Below are 19668 nucleotides of genomic sequence, written 5' to 3'. Positions count from 1 at the left end.
AGCAATAAATTACATCCAAAAAGTAACAGCCGAATCTTTCCAAGGCAAGGACGAGGTTGTATTTGAAGAAAAAAAAAGAGCATGAAAGAGACCCAAGGGGGAAAGGAGCTAGTGCTTACAAATTTAAACTGGAAGAAAGCGGAAGAGAAAATTCCTAAGCGCACAGCCACAGGGCTAGACGAGGTTCCCGTTAGGCTGATAAATGAACTGGGACCAAAAAGTAAGGAAGCTCTCGTGAAAGCAGTTGAAAAAACTTTAAAAGATAGACGAATACCAGACAGTTGGCGACAAAGTAGAATGAATTTAATTTATAAAGGTAAGGGGGAGAAAGACAGAATTCACTCGTATAGACCGTTGACCATTACATCGGCAATATACAGGCTAGCAATGCAGGCAATCAAATTAAAGCTTCAAGCATGGGCAGAAAATAATGACATTTTGGGAGAGCTCCAGAATGGCTTTAGAATAGGTAGGCGTTTGGATGATAACTTGTTTGTACTTACTCAGTGTATTGAAATATCAAAAGCAGAAAGCAGACCGTTGTATGTGGCCTTTTTGGACATTACAGGAGCATACGACAACGTAGACCGCAGCATTTTGTGGGATATTCTGGAAGGGGAAGGCTTAGGTAACGATTGTATACAGCTTTTGAGAGAGATTTACCTAGAAAATACTGTTTGCGTTGAATGGGAAGGGATGAGGAGCGCGGAGAAAGTTCATATCAACAAGGGACTGAGGCAGGGGTGCCCTTTATCCCCGCTGCTGTTTATGATGTACATGGTGAGGATGGAGAGGGCGCTAGAAGGAAGTAATATCGGGTTTAATCTCTCATACAAACAGGCAGGTACAGTAATAGAGCAGCAACTCCCAGGTTTATTTTATGCGGACGACATTGTGTTGCTCGCAAACAAGCAAAGTGATTTGCAACGTCTGGCTAATATCTGTGGACAGGAAGGCAACAATTTAGGTTTGAAATTTAGTGTTAGAAAATCAGGTGTTATTGTATTCAATGAAAACAGTGAACAGACAGTGGAGATACAGGGCCAAGAAATACCTCGGGTAACAGAATATAAATACCTTGGTATATGGATAAACGAAGGCAACGGATATATGGAAACACAGGAAAAAACCATAACAGTCAAGGGGAAGAGAAATGCAGCCATAATGAAGCACAGAGCGCTATGGGGATACAATAGGTACGAGGTCCTCCGAGGTATGTGGAAAGGGGTAATGGTTCCAGGACTTACTTTTGCAAATGCGGTTGTTTGCTTTAAATCAGGGGTACAATCAGGACTCGACGGGAACCAAAGGTCAGTGGGTCGCCTCGCATTGGGCGCTCACGGGAAGACTACAAATGAAGCTGTGCAAGGGGATATGGGCTGGACTAGTTTTGAAGTGAGGGAAGCTCGCAGTAAAATTGAGTATGAAGAACGGCTGAGGAATATGGAGGAAAGTAAATGGGCTGGGAGAGTGTTCAGGTATCTGTACAGGCAAAACATTGATTCACAGTGGAGGAAAAGAACTAGGAAGCTTACCAGCAAGTATGCGGCCTGTGGGGTGGGCAACACAGCAACAAAGAAGGTCAAGCGGAAAGTCAGAGAGGCTGAATTAATCTCATGGGTGGCGGCAATGGAAAAGAAACCTGCCATGAGTAACTACTTAAGGGGAAAAAACGAAATTAGGAAAGAAACCATTTATGATAACTCAAAGGGAAGCTCATTACTTTTCGAAGCGAGATCGGGATGCCTTAGAACACGCACGTATAAAGCGAGATATAAGAAGGAAGAAGAAGCATGTGCTTGCTGCGGTAAAGCTAGGGAAACGACGGAGCATATTTTATTAGAATGTGAAGACATCTATCCAGCGGTCGATTTAGGCACCACTGGCCTCCTTGAAGCCCTTGGGTTCAGCGGGAGCAGTGGTAAAGCAAACAGGTCCGCAATAGACATCAGTAAGAGGCGATTGGAGGATTGGTGGAAGAAAAGTAGGGAAACGACAAAGGACGGAGACGTACAAAAGCACAGTTCGCAATAGGGTATCAGAAAATTTGGACGTGGTAGTTCATAGTGGTTTTTTTTGTTTTTTTTTTCTCATTGGTTAACCTAGGTAGGATATTAGGCAGCATAGTAGCAAGAGCTTGGTGGCGCAAGCCACCTCCCCGTTCCAAAGGGGACGCTCATAACATCCATCCATCCAGTGGGGGAGGGCTTGGCCATATGGATCGGCGCGCGTGCGCGCGACGATCTACGAGGCCATGCAAGGGAAACGGATTTTTGCCAATTTCCTGTGCCACGGAAACCGGGGAGTGCCCCCCCCCCCCCCCTGGCCGGGCGCCACCGCATCGCTTTGCTTGTCGCTTTTTTTTCTTTCTCTCTTTTTCGGAGTGACTGTGGCCAACATGCATGAAGCAGCTAGCGCCTACTATGGTGGCTAGAGCCACCATACGCCTACTCAGGCACTCTCCGCTGGGTGGGCGGGGCGGGACGCGCTGCGCGGTAATGGCGGCAGATACAAACTTACAGAGGTAAACATCGCCTCGTCTCGACATCGTTCGTTTCAGGCAACTAAGCAACAGAAATGTTACGGTTATTCGGCACGGAAAACGCCATCCAGACAGCAAAATTTTGATCGTTATATCCGATATGCGGTGAATAACCTATTGTTATAAATGTTTTTTTTCCCCATAGACCTAATGAATAAAATGACACTCTCATGTCGACCCATTGTTATAACCAATATATCGTTATATGTGGTATCGTTATAAGTGGACTGCAATGTATGGCATGGGATCGGGTAACTCCGACTACCGTAGCGAACTGCTTCGGCAAACGCGGCTTCTTCGGGCGTCCGAAAGAGGTGCCCCCAGAGCCGGAAGATACAATTGAGGATTGGGAACAGCTTAATGTCGAGTGCACAGCTGATGACTTTTGCACGGCAGATGACAATCTCGCCACCTGTGGTGCGCGCACGGTAGAAGATATTGTCAAAGAGGCCACATGCGAGTCTGCTGATTCTAGCGATGATGGCGACGACATAGACATGGGCGACGGCGAAGGACCACCACCGGCGGCTGAAACGCTGCACGTGCTTGACGTTCTGAGGCGTGCTATGGCAGTGGATGAAATCGGCAACAACACACACACACATTTTTATGGATTTGAACAAAGTCTGCTAAGCGACCTGACAAAGAAAAAGAAGCAGAAGGAAATTGGACTTTTTTTTTTCAAAAAATAAATGCTTTTTACGTACGTGTGCCTGAGTGAATTCACCTTTGACTTTAATTTAGATAGTTTTAATTGTGTTTCGATGATACGAATTTCGACTAATACGAACATTTTTCGTGACACCATGAGATTCGCATCATCGAGATTCCACTGTAATCAGTCGTGTAATTTCCTTATAGAATCGAGTAAATCCTCAGGAGACACTCTACCATCAAAAAAGAAGCAACGGTGTTTGCCAAGAACCCGCTAAAAAGATTTAAATGTTGATTATTTCTTTTCACAAAGCAAAAAGGACTGATGCTTCCCACTCTGTGAGACCCAAGGTTTAAAGCCATTTTCTGCACAAGCTCTGCAAGGGCTGTTGAGCCGCTGGCAGCAGAAATCAGTGATCAATGTGCTTGCATGGACTCTCCCTCACAGCAGTTTCAAAAGTAGGAACTTTACTCCGAGTTATCGACCAGTCGTGACAGCAATAAAAAAAAGCCTGGAAACAGTTGGGAGAATGTTGAACTGCTGGCATCAAAAAAGGTCAGGGCAGTAACCCTGGACACGACAGTGAAGAGATTCAGAATACTTCAATAAGCCATTTATCTCCAGGTAGGATGACCCTTTGAAGTACTGCAAAGAGTTCTCTAGTCAGGTACTGTAAAAGTTGCTTTGCAATGCTTTCCCACCCCTGTTACCGAGGTGCCCAGTGAACATGTTTTCCACCACAGAAAATGTGGTAACATCATGGAGAGAGAGTCTAAAAGCCAGGTCATGTTGAGCAGCTTGTGTTTATGCCCGATAGTCTGGAATTCTCACAATAGCAGATTCACTTACCGCATTTGGTGCTCGAGGACACGGGCAGGTGTGTTTCAGAGTGTGACCTCCTTCTCTTGTTTATTATTTGAAATTAAAATACTAAGAGCTTTAGTATTCGATATTCAATTTAATATTCAATATTTTCGGCCATCTTTAAGCACTATTAGATTTGAATTCCATTCAAGCTGAAATGTCATTATTTGCACAGCCCTACTAAAATTATTTCAACAATTTCGTACATCCTTATTCGTTGTGTCGACGGTTGACTGAGGTTCAACTGTAGAATACAGACAAGCTAAACCCCTCACCTATTGTTTTGCAAACAGTACATTACGCTCAAGTGGCGTTTTGCAAACGCCACTTGTGCTGTTTTTGTGCTGTGTAAGTTCACTGATACAACGCTAGGATAACAAACGGCTGCAGAAACTACAGAACAATGCTGACGTCAATGAAATGCCACAATTCCAGGTGACTTACCCATCATGACTGGGGAGCCTTGCTGTTCAAAATGCTTCAGCAGGGCATCAACGTGGTTGGCTACCTCGCCCCCAGTGCTGGCATGGAGGATCCGACAAGGAACCTGATATACAACAGTGCACACTATGAAGCTGTGGCACCAACATGTAGCACAGTATGTCGAATGCACAAGTGCACCAGTTAAAAAAAAAATCATGAGCCGCTCCACTCTGTGAAGGTGTTTGATCAGCAAAGCTGTTCAGCACACGACACGGAGGTGACACATAATTTTGAACAAAAGTACGAACTCATTTATTGTCTTGACAGTTGGTCACCGTGACGAAAGGTACGCATTCATTTAGTTTCTTGATCGGTGGTTATTATTTCACTCGCAACTGCAATCACACTTTGATAATGTCAAATCGATGCACGTATGCCACTGGGTGGTCGGTTGGACCAGATCGGTGTGGCATCGCAAGGGATATGTCTGCAACATGGAACGCGTAAACCATTCCCTTTTCAGTACCGACACATCCACATTGATATCACCTACAATGACAACAGGGGTAGTATCATTACAGCTAATTCCAGCAAAGTGAGCAGCCTCGAACCTGACAGGACTATGAGCCATTGCATCTTTTGCTTGCTTATGGGGGTATGAGCCATTGACGAGAGTTTTAGAGCGCAGCTCTTTGGCGTCCGTTCCTGGGTTTCGCGTCGTCGTCGTCGGCGTTGTCGTCGGCCTCGTAACCAGCTCGCCGACGAATCTGCTGCTCCGCCGCCGCGCATGCGCGCTGTCGGCTCTCCGGGCGAGGGAGGATGATGGAAGGGAGGAGGAGAGACTGTGGAGGAGGGCTGGCTACACAAATGGCTCTTTGGCGTCCGTTCCTGGGTTTCGCGTCGTCGTCGGCGTTGTCGTCGGCCTCGTAACCAGCTCGCCGACGAATCTGCTCCGCCGCCGCGCATGCGCGCTGTCGGCTCTCCGGGCGAGGGAGGATGATGGAAGGGAGGAGAAGAGACTGTGGAGGAGGGCTGGCTACACAAATGGCTCTTTGGCGTCCGTTCCTGGGTTTCGCGTCGTCGTCGGCGTTATCGTCGGCCTCGCAACCAGCTCCGCCCCCCTTTCATCCCCCAGATACCGCTTTCGTGAGTCCGCTACCGCACTCACGAAAGACGTCGTGCACTTCCTGCAACTCGCATTAACCGTCCATCGATCCACACCGATGTTAGTAGTGGGGGACTTTAATGTTGACATAAAGACAAACAGCAATTTCCTAACACTTATGCGGGAGAACATCCCGTTCCTCTCGCTCGTAACGCGTCCCACGGCTGTGACAACCTCGCGAGGCACTTGTATAGATCTCGTCTTTGAGAATCAAGCATTGGTGTACCAAGTCGAACATATATCAGTCTATTTCTCCGACCACAAAGCTTCCTTCGTGACTGTCAAGAACTGTTAGTGGAGTCTTTGTTAAAGGAATACGTGTGAAAAATAAAAAAAAAATTCTGTGATAGCGCATACATGTGTTGCTCGATTTCTTTGCCTCAATCTATCGAAAAGGTGAAACAGCTTATTTGCTGCGCTCAAATTTCGCATTAGGAAGTAACGTAATCGTCGGTAATTTTTGACATGCTGTTCTGTATGTTGTAAGTGTGACTAGAAAGAAATTAAGCACTGTTTGCTTCACTCTGCTGAGTGCTTGTAGCCTCTGCCTTACGTGGCTATGAGCCATTGCATTCTTTGCTGGCTTAAGGGAATATGAATGCTTACAGTGGTATGAGCCGTTGATGATGATAGTTTTTGTTCACGGCAAACAACAATGCATAGAACCCTAGCCATATACACCTTCGCTGTAACAGATTTCTGGGAACAGTTGATACTATTGTGCATGTCAAAAAAACTTAATTATGGGCTGTAACGTCCCAAACCTGTGCAGTGGGTTATGGGGAACACCATAGTCAAGGGTTCTGGGTTAATTTTGACCACCGGAGGCTCCTTAACATGCACCCAAATAACACAGCATTGTGCATCCTGTGCACCCTTCTGGCATCACTGTGTCAGCATCTCACAAGAGTGCACTTGCCTGATTTGGTGTTCGCATTTCAGCACATCTTGGGCCCTATAACGTAAAACTATTCCAATGTTTTTTATTCCAATCTCCTGACGTCAAATTTGCGTAACCATTGACGCAAGTATCAGGCGGTCACCCACAGGGTTGTCTGAACAGACCAATAAAACGCTCTCCTCGATCACAGGAGATCACATTTCTTTGCTTTAAAAACGAATAACATTGCCTACACTGAGCGGCTTGTCTTATTTGATTGGCTCACAAGAGACGAGGAGCACGCTCAAGTGGAGAGGGATTCGATGGGACCGAGCCACTGCACTGAAAATTGATAACCGGATGAAGAGGGTAGTGAGGCACCTGCGATTGGTCCGCTCTCCATTACTTAGCTTGGGGTGGCTCGTCAACAATAGCGGCGGCATGCAACGGAAGGTTAAGAATGATGCTAAAACGGATCCTCAGCATAGCTAGCAGAACGAGGTCGTAAACGAGCCGAAAGTGCTTGAAAACACACGGATACGCAAGAACTTTTATTACATGCAAATAAACCCGTGCTCTTCGACAGGTGCAAGAGCGATCGGCAGCAGCCATTTTTGATCGCTTTCGGAATAGAGCAGCCTGCGGCTATTCAGAAGAAAATTCAGTTTTGTTTGCCATGTTCATGCACCTTTAAAGGGCCCCTGAAACGGTTCGGACAAATTTTGTAGACGCGTAGGGTACAGCTTAAGTAGAACATTCGCACCACGATTTAAGTGAAGCGTTACGTATTAATGGAGCTACAAGCGATTAGAAGTTACCCTCCTCCCTAGCCATGCTTTTCCTCCTAAACTCGTTCGCCGAGCGAGCGGGGCTAAGCTCCGCCTTCAATGGTTCAGCGTCACGATGCGACGTCACATCGTCCACTTCCGGTTCTTTTGGAGCCCGCCCCCGCTACCATACCCCCGCCCGCGCGAGACCTCTTCGCTAGCCGCTTGGCCGTCGACCCCAAGCGAGAGCTATCGAAGCAGCGTGCGTTGCGAGCATTCTGTCGTAGTACCGAACGTGTTTTGTATTCCGGTAACCACAGGCAAGCTGGTCATTTCGGCAAATGACTGGAGGCATAAACTCAAGCTGATGAAGGAACTTTAGCGTAGACGTACGTGAACGGCCTGATCGGTCTGCACGGTCCATACACTTGTTGGCGCAGCGCTTAATCAGCCAAACAAAGCGCTAATGTGTAAAACAGTGCATGCGCAGTGTGTTAAAGTGCGCATGCGCAGTCGCATCTCCGCTCGCCCGCTCCGCTCCGCTGGCCGTAAACCCGCTGGGCTAAAACTCTCTAATACCGGACTCGCGAAACGCTATTGCGTTAGTAATCTTCCGGTGTAAAGTGACGGCCACAAACGCGCAAATCCTGGCGCCGATCGGATAGCGGCAGTCCGATGCGCAGCAGCCAGTTCGCTCGTACGCTGCCTTGCAGAGGGTCACGATGTCGCAGCTTGACATATTGCCAGTCGCTACGTTTGCAGTCCACAAGGCAACAACGTCGAATCATAGTGCTCGCGAAATGACTGAGACCGACTCTGACCGCGGAGCTCTCGTCAAAATGGAGTACGTTGTAACACAAGCAGACGACACTTGCTGTGTGCCGGAAGTGCTTAAGTGTACTGAAAAATTATTCTTGTGCATTCTCTTTATGTTACTTTCTTCTCATAAAAACAAATTAACTAACATTCCAGCTATAACGACGATCATTTGTTTACTTATTTATTTATTTATACACATACCTCACAGGCTCCAGCTGGAGTATTGCGTGAGGGGGGTGCCGACTTTTGGTCAACGAACCTTGGGCGGATGACGGCCGTGTCTACGGTGTACAAAAGGCGGACTGGATCAGTGCAGCATCGGGGCGTGAGGCCGGCACCAACATGATTGTGCCACTCACGCATTTTCATCTGCTAACGCAGGTTGGTGATTATTCTAATGAGAGTTTCACCTTTTACGTATTCATGGTGCCGGTTACGCCCCGTGGTTTAAGTGTGGATTCAGAGCACCGTACTGTGCGTTGTCATGCCAAATGTCGTTTCTTTTTACTGCGAAGATATGCATTCTATTTCTTGCTTTTATTCCTGTGCGGTGACGTGGAGCTAAATCCTGGCCCAACTACTGCTGAAACGCTGAATCTAATTTTGGATGGCCAAAGGGAAATAAAGGCCAAATTACAGGCTATCGAAACATCGCAGAATCAAGGCCAAATAGCTATAGAAGAGCTTAAGTCACGATTAGATTCTGTGGAAACTGCAATAACACAGTTCGCAAACCTAAGAGGAGCTGTTACTGAATGTAGGAAGAAAACTGAAGATACTCGCAGCACGGTGAAGGCCTTATCTCACAAAATAGACGACTTGGAAAACCGCAGCAGGCGATGTAACCTGATATTTTATGGTGTCCCCGACAGTGAAAGTCGTGAACTACCCGCTGTCTCCGAGAAAAAAGTACAAGAAATTGTATCACGTTTAGGACTAACACCAGTGCAGATTGAAAGGGCACACAGATTCGGCCGGTCCCAGGCCAATAAACCTCGGCCACTCATTGCAATGTTTTCAATGTTTAAAGATAAACAGGCGATTCTAGCCAACGCCAAGAAACTAAAAGGATCGAATATTAGTATATATCAGAAGATTTTTCAGAGGCAGTGCGCAGAAAACGAAAGTTTCTTTGGGAATTCGGCAAAAGGAATGCCCTTGACGGTACTCGCGCAAACTTAAAATATGATAAGCTGTTTATTAACGGGCAAGCATATGTATATGATGAAGGTAGGGGCCAGGTTGTGCAAACGACATGACGCATGCGCAGCTCCGGAGCAGATGTAACTTTCCTTGTTGTCAACTGCCGTAGTATCAAGAACAAAATAGATGATTGCCACAACCTTCTGTGCATGACCAAACCAACTGTAGTGCTTGGAACGGAATCATGGCTAGATGAAGAAATAACGAGCAATGAAGTCTTTCCAAGCGTCATGGTGGTGGGGTAGAAACCGTCATGGTGGTGGGGTCTTTATACTTGTTCACACATTGCTTTCTTGTTATGCTCTCGAAATCGGCAGCCCAAATTGCGAGGATATATGGTGTAAGATTCGGTTACCAAACGGGAAAACATTATCAGTATGTTCATTTTATAGGGCTCCTTCAAGCCCTCTTGCTGTCTTGTCTGATTTTGCAAAGACGATAGAGACAGTCAATACAGATTACCTTGTCATTGGCGGGGACTTTAACATCCCAGAGCTTTCTTGGAATAAGCATCCTTCTAATACTAGGGCTACATCTGCAGTGGCAAAGGAATTGTTGATGATACTGAGCAGTTTTTCCTTAACCCAGGTGGTAACAGAAGGTACGAGACAAAATAACGTTTCAGACTTAGTTTTAACTAATCAGCCAAATTGGATTAGGAAAGTTTTGGTGGTTCCAGGTATTAGCGACCATAAAGCTGTGGTTTCTGAAATGAAGTTGACGTACGAAAAGACGCAAAGCTCGGGAGCCCGAAGGATGTATAATTACAGCCAAGCCAACATAAATGAAATATGACTTGCATTACAGGAATTCCTCCCAGAATTCGAAATACTTTCTGAGACAATCGGCGTTGATGAGTTATGGGTACTTTTCAAAGCAAAAATGCGTGAGATGCAGGAAAACTATGTGCCGTCGTGGGTGCAGACCAAACGGCGTGCAAAATCTAAGCCATGGTTTAATGGTGAGCTGCGACGCCTCACTAGTAAAAGAAATAGGATATCAATCAATCAATCAATCAATCTTTATTTTCATTCTGTCAATGATACAGAAAGAAGGACTGTGACAAAAAGCTGTTTTTAGAACAGCTTGACTAGGCCACAGCCCCATGGAAATATTTCGCAGCGGTAACAGCACTACCGTAAAATAAATCAAACTAACACACACTAATAAACTAACACACTAAGTAAAGGAAATGCTAAGGTAATACAGAAAGGTAGTTTTTACAGTCACCAAAAAATAGATACAGAACACTTTCTTAGAAAAATGAAATATCTGAAATGCTATCAAATAACAAACGTCTAGAATAAGTACACTGAATGTACAGAAAAACAAAATAGAAATCAATTTGTTACAAACAGTTACATACAACCAGATGAAACAATTCAATACGGTTATGGATTTGAGGAACGAGACAGTTTGTAGTATAACCAGTGTTAAGTAGTAGAAATTTCAGAGCTATACATCACTGTGTATAACTTGCGGATATCCTGATATGAACAATCAAATAAGTCAAAATTGTTAAGGTAATAGTGATTGAGGAGGGACGGAAGAGTGTAAGACAAGCGCTCTTTTCCGGAGTTTAATCGTACTGTGTCTACTTCCCAATTTTCTCCATGACGCGTGGGATAATTTAAATGCCTAATTCTTAAATTGGCCAGAACACGCAAATTTGTTATGTTCTTACAAGTTTCTAATTTGAATTTTCTGCTTAACGTATAATTGTATATTTGGTGTATTTTAAGTATTCCTGAAGTGCAGAATAAAACATTAGTAGATGCCGCAAAAGGTGCATTGAAAATATGCCTAATACATTTTTTCTGAACCAAGTATATTTGATTTAGATTTGTGACCGTCGTTGTACCCCATACTAGTTGGCAATAATTTAAACGAGAGCTAAAGAGCGAATGATAGAGTAGGAGCTTGATTCCTTTTGGAAGTAAGTATCGAAGGCGACCAATTACACCTGTCACCTGAGCTAATTTTTGCAGAACATGTCTTACGTGGTAATCCCAACTCATATTTGCGGAAAAAAATATGCCCAGACATTTAAAATGGTCAACTATTCCAATAGTGTGAGTATTCAGTACTATGTCTTCATGAGGTGGAATAATTTTATTTTTTGGTCGGAATATAACAGCTTTTGTTTTATTTTCGTTAATACGCATAGCATTTGCCGCTGACCATCTCTCTAGCGTTTTCATTGTCTGATTACAAGTTCTGATAAGCTCATGAATATCATGCCCTGAAAATAGTATGCTGGTATCATCAGCATATATTATGTATTTCGCCTCGCAATTAATATTTACAATGTCATGAAGATAGATATTAAATAATAGTGGGCCTAGAATACTGCCCTGTGGCACTCCACACAGCAAAGGTTTCACTCCGGAAATAGAGTCGCTTATCTGAACGACCTGCTGTCTGTTCGATAAATAAGAGTCAATAAGCGTTAGGGCTTGTCCACGAATACCATAACAATGCAATTTCTTTAACAATATTTTATGGTTTACTAAATCAAAGGCCTTTGAAAAATCAATAAAAATACCGAGAACGAGCGCCTTATTTTCAAATTGTTTAAGAATATACTCTTTTTGCTCCAGGAGTGCCAGTTCAACTGATTTATTTTTCCGAAAACCAAATTGATTAGGTATAAGTAAATTATATTTATCAATGAAACTTGAAAATCGAGTGTGCAGAATTTTTTCGAAGGCCTTTGAGAACACAGGCAAGATAGACACAGGTCTATAATTGCCAAAGTTATTTCGGTCACCTTTTTTGTAAAGTACGGTCACTTTTGCTATTTGCATATTTAAAGGAAAAACAGAGTTAGTTAAACAAATGTTAAAGATATCGGCTAAAATCGGCGCGATAACATCAGACACGTCTTTAACAGGACGTATTTGAATTCCGTCGATATCGCAACTGGCGCTATTTTTTATACTTTTTATTGTCGATAAGACTTCGTGGGCGGTGACAGGACACAAGTACAATGACTGAGCGTTGTGAGTACTTACGTATTCGCACGCATCAGCCGGGGTTCCAGTCGTAATCATACCAGTGAAAAAATCATTAAATGCGTCAGCCAAAGCTGATCCATCCATATCAATACCGTCTACTTCTAGTTTGGAAACAGGGGCGGTACAGTGGCCGCGATGAAGGAGTGTGTTTAATCTAGACCACAGTACGTCAGAACGATTGCCAGGAACTTCAAGATATGTGGATTGATACTGAGTCAGGGGGGGGACACTCCTCGGTTCCGGTGGCGCAGGAAATTGGCGCCATCTGTGTACAGGGCGACGCAAAAATCCGTTTCCCTTGCATGGCCTCGTAGATCATCGCGCGCACGCGCGCCGATCCAGGTGGCCAAGCCCTTCCCCCCGCTAGGCTCCTCTCCCTACGCCCTCTCTCGTAATACACTCTCAACTCCCTCACCTTCGACTGTCTACGCGCCGCGCCGCCGTGCCATCCCCGCCGGCCCGGCTGCTGCTTAGTCCGCTACGTAACGCTTTATTTTTGTTATCTACTGTCATCGAGATACGTGCGCTGCTGTGCGTTTACCGACGTGGCTAGTTTAGTCAGTTCTGTGTTCCTCGGTAGCTGTGTGCTTGTGCTCCGCGATGTTTCACCCGTTTCACGACTCGTACCGCTCGTGCATCGTGCAGTGGTGCACAAATACCTCAAAAACAAGCCCTGCAAGGTTGTTCCGGGTGCCCAAAGACAACAGGTGAGCGCTCAGACCCAAGGACATCAGAAGGCGCATGTACACGAACACAGCCCTGTCCATTTGTGTACTCCATGAGGCTCCGGACGTCGTTGCGCCTTGATTGTGCTACACTTGCCTCTTCCAGGTAGAGAAAGCTGACAAATAGATGTTCCTCCTCATTGTCACCTGGTCTGTGACTTGTGTTTTTCTGTGCCAAGTCTCATTCTGCAACTTCAGTAACTTGCCCAGCTTTCCATACCGCCCTCAGTGCTTTTTCTGTGTATCACGTTCTACAAACCAACTAACAGCTGAAAAATTACTGTTAGTGTTTGTGTACTATCTCAGTAACCCCGATGGGAAAACCGCGCGAACAACCTTCATGTGTAGGCATGATACGCTTTTTTTTCCTCTGGAAAGCATGAGCATTGCAAGTGTCCTACATGCAGATTTTTGCAGTTCATGTTTATTATACAAGGGACAGCCCAGTAGGTACGACTTAGTGCCTTAAGTGACGTAATTTTACTGCTAAGCATTGCATTCGGGTAGAAAGAAGGGTCGTGTTGGCTTGTTTTACCTGGTCTTTGATTGAGGAATACGCCTTTCTGCGAATGTTTTCTATGTGCTGCTGCAAAAGCCGACTATCTCCTGTTCCCTTGCCACCTTTACTCAAGTTGTGACCAAGTGCGAAATAATGTGATAATGTTTGTTTCAGTTTTTAGTACGATGTTATTTTTTTCTGCCATGTTTTTTTCAATTTGTTCAGTAGTAATGAACATGTCAAGCATTTCATATATTTTCGTGCAGATCTATAAGTGAGCTTTCTTTTGGTATGGCTCTCAATCAAACAATGTTAGCATTTTATTCTATCTTTCAGGTGTTTTGCGTGTCCTTGTTTTTGCCATTACTAGTGAGTTTTCCCTTTTTATAGTTGTCATGACTACGTCATACACGTCGTCCAATTTTGTGCAATATCTTAGTGCACATATCAGGAGCTCGTCTACATTTAGGTCTTGAGGACGTTATATAAAAATGTTGTTTTTATATGTGTGTACATGGAATGGCCTTCGCGTTTTCTAGCGCTTTCACTGCACGCTTTCTTTTGTTATTTCACTATCTGTGAACTTTTGTCTTTAGTACTCTTGTATATGACATGCACCTCTCACTTTTGCTCATTTTTGGAGCGTGTATCACACCACGTTGTAAGAAAAATCTCTTTTCGGAAACGAAGTCAATAAAGCGAGGCTAAACATCTGTTGTGTTGGAAGTAGAATTTTTTTTATGTCCCGCCACATGCTGGTATAATATAAGTATGGGCAAGACTGCGTGCGTGCCAATGCATAGCCCACGGCGCACCACGCGCCAGCTCGCAAGCAATGCCAATGCGCCGCGTAGCGCGCGCATTGCTTGCGAGCTGGCGCGTGGCGCGCGGTAACAAGCGCGCTATAAAAAAGAAAAAACGAGCCGCTTACGGGTAAAAACAAAAAAAAAGTGAGCGGCGCGCGCGACATGGGGGAAAGAGAGAAAGAGAGTGGAGCGGGTCGGCATAATAAAAACAAAAAGGAAAGAAAAACGTTTGGGAGAGGAGGCGCCGCGCGGCTGCTGTTGCTGTTGCCATGGCAACGTAAACAATCATGTGCGCCGCCATTTTGCCTAATGCGTCGCCCCTTGATTAGGGCCGTAACTGAAGGGGACCTTGGCGCTAGCGTCGAAAGAGCGTCTGCTCAAAAACGGCCAATGGGATGTATAGACCGTTTTTTCGTAGGCGCCGCCATATTGTGAGAGCAGTGGCGCCGCCTATGAGCAGCGCCATGCTGGCTTGGGTGAAAGCGGTCTTTTGCATGGCAGGTATACGCTCGGCGGCAGGTTCTGCGTTTGTTTTCGCCGTCGTGCGGCCTGTTTATTATTACGTGTGTCTTCTACGTGGTAAACGGTTCTGTGAGACGTTATGAAGTGGTTTAAGGCGTCATGGCCGGAATTTCTGCTGGCGTTGAGGTGGACGGAATACGCAGCGCGATGTGTGCGCACATATTCGAGTCTACAATCTGCCTCGGAGATGAATTATGTATTTCTGAATGTTCCAGTCACTAATGTGACCTTATTGCAGTATTATCCTTTATTTCTAAGCTGCGGTTTAGGAGCCATGAAACATACGCGACGATCGTAACAGGGTAAGCGTGGGTGCCGTTCTGCTACGATAGGAGCTGTGATGTTATACTTTGACAAGCGTTCAAACTGTTCGCTGCAGGTTACATTACGTGACTACTTGGTTCGACGGATGAGGTTTCCGCCCCTGAATAAAATAGTTTTGACAAGTGATAGCAGCATACCTTACAGTCTTAATTACGCTTGTCCAGCAAAGGGACTGTTTACGAACTGCGCGAGCGTCTTAAGCAGTGGTAGGTGCTGGATTACATATATCTTTGTTCTATATACCGCTTGGTCCAAGCATACCGCATCAGCGGTTATATATTTATAAACGTTGTGCGGCGTGACTATATGCGAGGCCCTGTTGCGGTGTTAGCCCGTTTTCTCTTGCGTTTTCTAGAAAGAGGATGATAACCGAATTTCTTTTTCGGTTGTGTTCGTTCCGTTCTCTACGACGCACTCACACGTATTACGGAAATTTTGTCCTCAAAAATAGGCATCGCATTCTTTTCATGCGATCCCTCATATATTATGGCTGTATGCAGGCCAAAAAGGCAATGCCGAAGCGCACAGCTTACATATACTGTACCGTGCTGGATCACCAACCGCAGTGATCGCGGAGTTGAGCAGCGCCATCGGCCTCATGCAGGAAGGCTAGCGTAGACATATGGTAATTTTAAGCCTACTAGACTTGAAATGCGCGAGAACGATGCCGGTGCATCACAAACATTTGATTGCGCCTGCCGCTTTGATGTTTCGTGGTTGCCTTAGGTTGGCCGTGCACGAGCATGCGCTCTTATGCTTTATGTTTTACTCCCTACGCCAAGCGATCAGATATTGAGCAGATTTACCATTTCGTGCTGCTAATAATGAGGCACCGGTTTTCTTTGCTGAGTTAAAACCGATATAAGCAAAATAGTTCACAACACATACACACACCGCGACTGATAATGTGCGTACACCGCGGCTGATAAAACGCGTCACATTTTCGCGCCCCCAAAAGATATTTCCGCCTATTGTAGTTACCGATGCACCGAAAGGCTTCCCTGACAACCTTATATGAACGGACACGGCGTAAATTTCACAGAGTACGATCTAAAACATCAAGAAATCGTTCCGCAGCACGCGACACCAATATTTTCAAGCTGCGCCGCGCCGGATCGCCCAAGCCAGAGAGGAGAAAAGGCTCTCCGCGCGCCCTATCCTCCTCGCCCGATGAAACGGTCTATACGGAGTGTCCGCCCCCTGACTGAGTTCTCGCGGATCGCAAGCGTTTTGTAAGTTTGTTACGATAAGACTTGAAGGCCAGCCAGTCCTCCGGTAAATGAGTATGTAGGAATGTTTGGTAAAGTTTATCTCTTGTCCTGATTTGATGACGCATCTCCGGCGTTATCCATGGTTTTCGTGTTTTACAAGTTAATCTGCGTTCTTTTAACGGAAAATTCAAATGATATAATCGCTTGAAAATTGCAATAAATTTATCGTAAGCATTGTTTGCGTCAAGAGATTTGCTTACATCGCTCCAATCTGCCTGCAATAAACTGTTACGAAATGCACTGAGCGCCACAGGTGTAATTAACTGAAACTTAATTATTCGTGGCTTTGCTCTACTTTGTGTCAATAGCTCCGCACATAAAAATATTGGAAGATGATCACTGATACAACATGACAAAACACCTGACCTAATATTATTCTCAGACAAATTTGTGATAAAAAGGTCTAGGATTGACTCGCATTCAAGCGCCACTCTCGTGGGTATGTTAATTGTATTTATGAAACCATTAGACAGTATGATAGTATTAAAGTCACGGCTAACAGAGCCTGTAGAACTGACGTCAATATTAAAGTCTCCCCCAGCAATTAATGTGTACTTATTTTCTGCCATATATGAAAGGAATTGATCGTAAAATTCAAGAAACCTTGCAATATCGCCATTTGGTGGACGATAACAAACTGAAAACACGTTATTGTTTGCACGTACACAAAGCATTTCATAATCAGGATTTGTCTGGGTAAAGTAATCCAATAGCTGACATTCAACGCTTTCGTAAACTAACAAAGCAACACCCCCACCACGGCCGTGCATGCGATTTAAATAAAATGTCCTGTAATTGGACAGTCTAAAGACGTCGCATTCGTTAGTGCTCCAAGTTTCAGTCAGCATTATGGCGGAGTATTGGAATGAAAATTCAGTGAAAAACTCTTCTAGGCACGAGACTTTATTTTTATACAGCAAATATAAAAGAAACTCCATTTCGGAAACTTGCGATCAACTTGCGACCATAACCAGAACGCTGCAAACAAAAATCCACCAGGCAAAACAAGAATTCTTTGGTGCTTTGCCTTCTCGATTTGAAACTACAAAAAAGCTATTCTGGAATCTTGTCAAGTATAACAGAAAAGACAAAGTATGTATTCCATCACTTCAGCATGATGGAGTGGAAATAGAAAATAGCTTAGAAAAAGCCAACTGCTTCAACAAATTTTTTGCTTCCATTTTCTCACCCAGTGCCTCGAGCGCAATTCCGCATCCGTCTACTAATGAGGTCATCGAAAACATGGATGATATAATTATTGATGAAACTGGAATACGGTCTCTTCTTGAACGTATAGACTCCAGTAAAGCAGGGGGGCCTGATGGATTGACGGGCGCTTTTCTCAAATTGTGTGCGTCGTTCATCCCTCCCTTTCTTAAGATACTGTACTCGAAGTCATTGAACACCGGGGTCCTACCTAATGAATGGAAGATGGCGTGCGTTGTGCCAGTGTATAAATCGGGGCCTCGCGAACTGGTCGGCAATTACAGACCGATATCTCTAACAAGTATTGTCTGCAAAGTATTAGAGCACATCTTGTGCAGTAACATAATGACACACATTACCAATCATAACCTCCTGAATCAGAAACAGCATGGTTTCAGGCAAGGGCTTTCCTGTACAACTCAATTAACAGAATTCGTTCATGAAGTTTGTGGTGCACTGGATGCTCGTTCTTGTGTTGACTCGGTGCTTGTAGATTTTAGAAAAGCTTTTGACCTGGTGGATCACAAATTGCTTGTATGTAAACAACGCTGGTTTAATATCAATGAACAAGTAATTGCATGGATTCAGGAATACCTTTCTTTGCGGTTTCAGCATGTAGTGGTAAATGGCGCAGTATCTAGTGCGGCCCGCGTAACGTCTGGCGTCCCCCAGGGCTCGGTATTGGCCCCATTGCTTTTCTTATTATTTATAAATGACCTTCCCAACACTATTGTTTCTTCCGTAAGATTGTTTGCTGATGATCTGATAATATATAGAGAAATTACAAGCATTGCCGATACTGTTATTTTGCAAAATGATTTAGTTAAACTACAAAACTGGTGCAGAGAGTCACATATGCAAATAAACACACAGAAAACTGTCCACATGCGCTTTACTAAAAAGTGTATGCCAGAAGCCGTGTATTATCTATCCGGTTCCCCATTGCAGATTGTTCACGAGTACAAGTACTTGGGTGTATTCCTCACACCGTCCATATGTTGGCACAGGCATGTTGATTTCATTACAGCAAAGGCATGCAAAGTGTTAGGATTTCTACGGCGCAATACAAAACTCTTTCCCCAGCAGGCTCGCGATCTTCTGTACAAAAGCTATGTTAGACCCATTTTAGAATATGGATGTACCGTATGGGATCCTCCTACGTGTACCGACCGAGATAAACTTGAGAGAGTTCAGAATATGGGGCTCTTGCACTGCCCAGGGGGCGCTGCGAAAAAGGTGATAAAAAGCGCCCTCTGTGCTAAACTGGGTCGTACCAAGCTCGGTCGTCTGCTTCGGAAAGCACGTTTACAATATGGACCCGCCACTTTCGGTTGTTTTGTTTCATGGCCTGCAGCGAATATCGGGCGCCGAAGATTTTTTCAGGGGTGGCACGCTGCGTAAAGGCAAGAAATTATGCAGTGCCGAATACGTGTACGCCGTTCAAGAATTAGGCGGCGAAGTTTTAGCACCGGGTCAATCGCAAGTGAAGCGAGTCGCGTATGAAGTGGAACTTCAGGTAAGGTTTACACGCTAGCTGCTATAGATTCAGGCGCACAAACGCGAGGAAATGCTTGCTATAAATGAATCCACAGCAGCGATAAGCAGGCATCATGTGTACGGAACTGCTCGAGCACACAACGGTACGCGCCGCGATGTACGAACTGCTGCTCGAGCGCGCGATCATACGCGCCGCGACGGCAGCGGTCTTTCGACATGCCGCGAAACGGCGGGCCTCCTGCAATCTTTGTTGACTGCATGCTGCTAAACAAGTAGTTATGCCTGCGTTGTAGTAGCGGCCATCTGTCCCTTTTAGTAACTGGTAATAACTGATGCAATGTATATGAGCTCGCACGTACGTGCGAATCGCGCTGCAGCGCGAGCTCGTGCGCTGCTCGCTTGATGTAGCTTTTAATGACAGCGCTCGAACATCGATCTGCTGTAATCAATACTACCTTGCTGCGCTGCCTCAACATGCTGGCT

General features: G+C 45.0%; 1 protein-coding gene across 8 annotated transcripts in view; it reads right to left on the bottom strand.

The window, feature by feature from the left end:
- Positions 1 to 19668, bottom strand: part of Ufsp1 (UFM1 specific peptidase 1) — a 186243-nt gene that overhangs the window by 102972 nt on the left and 63603 nt on the right. For 4 of the 8 annotated variants that reach the window (XM_070528967.1, XM_070528973.1, XM_070528975.1 and 1 more), the window contains one exon: positions 4506 to 4608. The exons of the other annotated variants lie outside the window; for them this stretch is intronic. In XM_070528967.1, the coding sequence (XP_070385068.1) occupies positions 4506 to 4608 (103 nt within the window). The remainder of the gene's footprint in view (positions 1 to 4505; positions 4609 to 19668) is intronic. 8 annotated transcript variants of the gene reach the window in all.

Source organism: Dermacentor albipictus, unplaced genomic scaffold (assembly GCF_038994185.2).
Source record: "Dermacentor albipictus isolate Rhodes 1998 colony unplaced genomic scaffold, USDA_Dalb.pri_finalv2 scaffold_16, whole genome shotgun sequence".
Lineage (NCBI taxonomy): Eukaryota > Metazoa > Arthropoda > Arachnida > Ixodida > Ixodidae > Dermacentor > Dermacentor albipictus.
The sequence above is the reverse complement of the archived record's forward strand: the minus strand, read 5'-3'. Positions and strand labels throughout refer to the sequence as shown.